Source organism: Centropristis striata, chromosome 11, assembly GCF_030273125.1.
Source record: "Centropristis striata isolate RG_2023a ecotype Rhode Island chromosome 11, C.striata_1.0, whole genome shotgun sequence".
Taxonomy (NCBI): domain Eukaryota; kingdom Metazoa; phylum Chordata; class Actinopteri; order Perciformes; family Serranidae; genus Centropristis; species Centropristis striata.
Window position 1 is genome coordinate 35,729,309 of NC_081527.1, and position 6,000 is coordinate 35,735,308.

At 36.4% G+C, this 6,000-nt stretch overlaps 1 protein-coding gene across 2 annotated transcripts in view; it reads right to left on the minus strand.

Annotated features, from left to right (window-relative positions):
- atp6v1h (ATPase H+ transporting V1 subunit H) overlaps positions 1–4,624 on the minus strand; it is a 29,125-nt gene extending 24,501 nt beyond the window's left edge. For both annotated transcript variants that reach the window (XM_059344212.1, XM_059344211.1), the window contains exons 1-4: positions 4,475–4,624; positions 2,799–2,898; positions 2,167–2,256; positions 1,192–1,305 (exon numbers count right to left, since the gene is read on the minus strand). In XM_059344212.1, the coding sequence (XP_059200195.1) occupies positions 1,192–1,305; positions 2,167–2,256; positions 2,799–2,898; positions 4,475–4,578 (408 nt within the window). In that variant the 5' untranslated portion in view covers positions 4,579–4,624. The remainder of the gene's footprint in view (positions 1–1,191; positions 1,306–2,166; positions 2,257–2,798; positions 2,899–4,474) is intronic.
- Positions 4,625–6,000: the final 1,376 nt, after the last annotated feature.

The window sequence follows — 6,000 nt, forward strand, 5'->3', positions numbered from 1 at the left end:
TGCTACAGTTTTGTGGCCTCTGCTATAAAACCACTGTAGCACCGGTGCTATGTGTACAGCCCTTAGTACATTCAGATTTTCATTTAACAATAATGAAAAAAATTCATTTTGCAACTTTGTTTGAGCCCTATGGTAAGAAGCAGCAAAAAAAAAAACACGTTTTCTATGATGCTTCACAGAATATTTAATTTAAATTCCAGGAAGAAGGAGTAATAAGAAAAGTCTAAAAAGGCAGCACAAGGAGATTACAAGTTTTCATTTAAAATACCCTGTCCTGAAACCCCACCAAGATACTGACCGAGCACAAAACATGACGTACAACCTTATGTGCTATTAAAAAAAAAAAAGTTTGTGTGCAACCCTGAGTAAATTCAGAATTTTTTATTCACAATAATGAAAAATAATGATTTTGTGACTTTGTTTGAGGCCTATGGTAAGAAGCAGCTAAAAAGTATTTTCTATGATGCTTCACAGAATATTTAATTTAAATTCCAGGAAGAAGGAGAAATAAGAAAAGTCTAAAAAGGGAGCACAAGGAGATTACAAGTACTTTAATTTAAAATACCCTGTCCTGAAACCCCACCAAGATACTGACCGAGCACAAAACATGATGTACAACCTTATATAAGTGGGAAAATTACTGAAGCCACTTCAACTATCTCGTAAATAATTCTGGCTTGTAAAATGTTCCTGTGCCCTGTGATGAGACGGTAACAAATTCTGTTCTCCAATTTCCTCCTTGCCAGGAGAGGATGTTTAGAAATACTGAGGCTCTAATTTAAAAGCAAGAGTCAGCATGAACAGTGGATTGAGTTAAAGTGCTGCTTCGCAGACTTGGGGTCACATTATGCCCACCTGCTGGATGCCATCTGGCTGGTATTTATAATTAAGCTGTGGGTGCCCTATCATAGTGCTCAGTTTGTGGTCAGCCTTTATCTGAAAAGGGTGGCAGGTAGATATCATTACATTAATTGCTTGTTTTTCTGTGGAAAAAGTAGAAGGTTGCTTTGTGAGGAATTATTGATGCCTTCCTATTATTAGAAGCCGTCACATCTGTGAAAAATTAATGTTTGTGAAAAATGTAATGGAATACGCCACCTGATCTGTGAAAATATGATCTCAGATACGCTATTCAGTACACTGTGATGTTTGAAAGAGTATGCTTGATTTCAAATGTAACTCTTAACTCACCATGTGGACAGTGAAAAGGTCCTGGCGATTCAGCATGGGGAGGAAGTAGGACCAGGCGGTGTTTTTTGTCTTTTTGGCGTAGTCGAAGAAGATGCTGACCCGCTGATGGTTCTCCTGTGTCATGGATGAATTAAGATCGTAGATGAGCTCTTAGATTGAAAATACTTATTTCCTGCACATCTGGAGTAACTGACTGACAGCATCCAATATTTTTCCAAATGTGACAGGTCTCCAAATCATCACTTTTTATACAGTACAGGTTTGGAGAATTTTGAGAAAGTAATTTTACTCCCATCATTCAAAAGGTTGGCTACAAGCTCTCCCTTGAGTTTGGGCCTTAGGCACAACTGAAGGCAGGTTTAGCAATAATTGCATTTAAATACAAAGTATCCAATTTCACACATACAGTACAGGCCAAAAGTTTGGACACACACCTTCTCATTCAATGCGTTTCCTTTATTTTCATGACTATTTACATTGTAAATTCATCAAAACTATTAATGAACACATGTGGAATTATGTACTTAACAAAAAAGTGTGAAATAACTGAAAACATGTCTTATATTCTAGTAAGCAAAGGGTGGTTACTTTGAGGAATCTAAAATACAAGACATGGTTTCAGTTATTTCACACTTTTTTGTTAAGTACATAATTCCATATGTGTTCATTCATAGTTTTGATGCCTTCAGTGAGAATCTACAATGTAAATAGTCATGAAAATAAAGAAAACACATTGAATGAGAAGGTGTGTGTCCAAACTTTTGGCCTGTACTGTATGTGTGAAATTGGATACCTTGTATTTAAATGCAATTATTGCTAAACCTGCCTTCAGTTGTGCCTAAGGCCCAAACTCAAGGGAGAGCTTGTAGCCAACCTTTTGATTGATGGGAGTAAAATTACTTTCTCAAAATATCTATATACAGTATGTGCACATAAATATCCTGTTTGGCCACAGTCAGTGGGTTCATTTTATACCTGCAGAGTGTCATCAATCAGAGTCAGGATGTACTGGACTGTCTGCTCCTTGGAGATGTGGGCCATCAGGTTCAGAAAGGTCTTTGCACACTGAGCAGGAAAAAAAACAACATGTACAAAGTCAGAAATAAAATAGCAGCACTGTACCTATTGACAAATTGAACAATCTGCCTTTGCTTTTGTTCAGCCGGACAGCTCTATAAACTATCGTGAGACAAACTCAGGTCAGCAGAATCCTTATGTTACAAGAGGGAGCATTGAGGAGGGCATGTTAGTAAAGTACAAGTAGAAAAAAGAAGGAAAAACAAAAAAATGTACACGGAGGTTTAGTTTAAAAGCCTCTATATTAGCAGAATGTTCAAGGTTCACTGTCCTTCCACTTAGTATGTCCATTTGTACATATAGGCTCCAGAGTCCAAAAGAATATAACGAAGGAAGATGTCTGAGCTGGTTTGTTTGTTGAGCTGCAGTGCCATTATTTATCTTTGTGCAACTGACTGTCTGCTTCGTTTTTAAGATTGTGAAATAAAGATTAAGTTGAAAACAACTGTTAGGAAAAGAAGAGAACTGCTAAAGCATGTGTTGGATGACAACATTAACTAAACACACAGATGATGTAAAGCAATCAATACCTGATGGCCTTCATTGGTCAGGATGACCTGTTTCTCCTCAGAGTTGGCCACCTCAAACTTCTTGATGAATTCACAGTCCTCTCCCGAGATCATCTGACTCCTACAAGAGAATTAACCAAGACACAGACATTTTAGCATAATGCTACAACAACATGCAATCTATTACATAAATTATAGAGTTTGAACATCAGTGATGTTAATAAAGAATTATTGTTTCTAAATGATTAATCATAAAGCACTTTCCTTTACCACTGGGGCAAGAAATACATGTAGGTTGTTGACCCTCTCACTGGAGGACTGGGCTTTGTCCTGTCACTAGCATGCTGCTTCTAATTGAAAGAGCAACTTGCACAATAATGGTAATTAACCTGAAATACCACACGTTCTAGTTAAGGCACCATGGATGGATCCATAGAGGTAGCAATATAAACATGCTTATAATACGTTCACACTAAATCAAACAAGATAAAACAATAAGGTTTTTAGAAATGATAATGTGAGTCTCAGATCCTGTCTGCTGTATTTAAACACACAGTCTCAACGAGGAAGTAGGACCCAAGACAGTGACTCACTACAAAGGAACCAGAGCTGCTTTTGGCACAATGCAGTCGGTCTGCGATCATTACACTGATGTATTAAGAAAGATTGATGTATGTAACCACTTAGCCCATTCTGCTTTTTACATAACAACATAATGAGAAGTGTAACAGTTATGTTACATACTGGATTGGCCAATATACCAATATCAGAATGATTTACTCCCTAACAGTGATTTACAATTTGCCTCTCATTCACCCAGTCACACACATATCCATAGATTAATGGTGGTGGAAGGATGTAATGGCAGCTTCACTTGGCATGAAATAACACATTATCACAACAAAATATTAATCTTTATTATTCTACAATATATATGCAGATTATTTACAAACGTATGCCAAGTAGAGGACTAAAACCCCTTAATTTCATTAGAAGTAAACTTCCTAAAACAGAAGAGAAATGCATGAACATAAGGAGTACAGGTCAAGGTTATAATAGTTTTGTATTTTTCATTAGTTTTAGTTTTAATTTCATTGTGAATTTTTGTTTTCAAATTCAGTTAGTTTTAGTTAGTTTTTAGAGTGAGTTTTCTAGTTTTAGTTTAGTTTTTAGTTTTTGAAAATGCTTAGTTTTAGTTTAGTTTTTATTAGTTTTAGTGTTAGTTTTAGTTTTTTTGTAATGGGCTATGTGTTGGGTGCGAGATTCAAAGTGGTCATAATAAATTTTGCCTTTATTTCCTTTGGTTTATCCTTCTCAGCCCCAATAAGGTTATTAACTGTTTTGAATTTTGGTTCTAGTGTAGACATCCCAGTCTCAGTAAACATATTTACCATTTGCTGCATGTTCAAGTAGAAACACTGAATTATGAATGAAAAAAGTTGACAAAAACGAAAACTAAGTACATTTTCACAATCATTTTAGTTAGTTTTAGTTAGTTTTGTAACCACACAATACAGTTTCAGTTAGTTATCGTTTTTTTAAAAACTCTAGTTTTTATTTTTATTTCAGTTAACGAAAATGTTTTTTCAATTCTAGTTTTCGTTATTTCGTTAACTATAATAACCTTGGTACAGGTGTAACTAAAAGTGTCCAGTGAGCTTATATAAAAATGGTGTATAGTTGTAATGTGTACTTACTGCAGGTAGGACTGCCAGTTGACCAGATTGGCCCGCACCTCAGCTGCCTTTGCAGCTATGATGTTGGTGGGGACTGCAGCGTCCACAGCCCCGCGGATATCCATCCTGCTGTATATCTACTACAGTATGTGTGACTGAATAAATCTCCACCTGGATGGAAACACAAGAACGGTGACTCAACATCACAGGAGATGTTACAGGGTTTACCCTTGCTGTATGTACAAGCCGCACAGTTTAGATTATGCACTTATAGTTAACAAAACAACAACTGAATCTGATAATTTTTTTTTTTTTTTTTTCAACAGCATTCGGTTGAACTGTGTACGTGTGGTTGTGGGAGTGGGTGCACATGTGTGAGTAAGCAAGTGTGTATGTGGTGAATATGGCATAGCTTGTCTACCTGCACTCAATTCATTTGTAATTGATTTTTTTTTTTTCTAATTGTTTGTATTTGCTTGTTTTCTGTTGTTTTTGTTTGTTTTTCAACTGTAATTATGTATATATTGTGAAGCACATTGAGTCTGCCTTGTGCATGAAATGCGCTCTATAAATAAAGTTGAATTGAATTAAATTGAATAATAACTTAAAGATGAAAAACTGTTAGCTAACTAGTTTGGTCAGCTGTTACAGAGCTGCACAATAACCAGGGCGGATGCTATTATAGTGGAACAAATAACACAATTAATAACATAAATAACATGCCATTTAGACCAAAAATATAGTGACGTGTGTCTAAAATATTAACCTAATAATAACCTCTGCTGTCAGTTAACAAATAGCCCAGCAACTGAACCTGAAACAGCTAAAGCTAACTGCTAGTTAGCATCAGGTCATCCTGGATAACTAGCTTAGCCCAATGTCACGACAAGTCATAATGGGGTTTTTCAGAGAAAACTAACACCGTGCATATACTGAGACATTACACTATATTAAGTCTGTGGCCAAAAATAATAACCCATACATTTAAAATGGTCAAACAATGACGTTAATGGCTACAAAGCTAGCGTCGTTAGCTAAACTCTAGGTAGCAACAGCTAGCAAAATAAACCGAGGATGCTAACCTAAGCTAGCTGCGCTAACCTAAGCTAGCTGCGCTAACCTAAGCTAGCTGCGCTAACCTAAGCTAGCTGCGCTAACATAGCTTCGCATCCGTGTGATAACAACCGTAACACAGACAACAACATCTACAATCACATAATTTAACAAATCATATAATTAAGACTTTTTAAAACACATTTTTCTGATAATGAATAATGGTATAAAACCTCTGTGTAGGTACTCACCCGGTCTCTGTGCTGTGTGAACAGCTGACTGACTACAACAAGGTTTATCATGTGACTGTCACATGAACCTCAGTCTGACCAGCAGGAGGGAAGTTTTTACCTTTGCATCAGAAATGAGCTTCATCTGAATGCCTTAGTAGAAAAATACATACGTTTCTCACCTATACTGCCCTACAAAGCCTAACTGCAGTAAGGGGTAAAACTGAGAAAAGCTGCTTTAAGGTATTCTAACTGGCAAGCCAA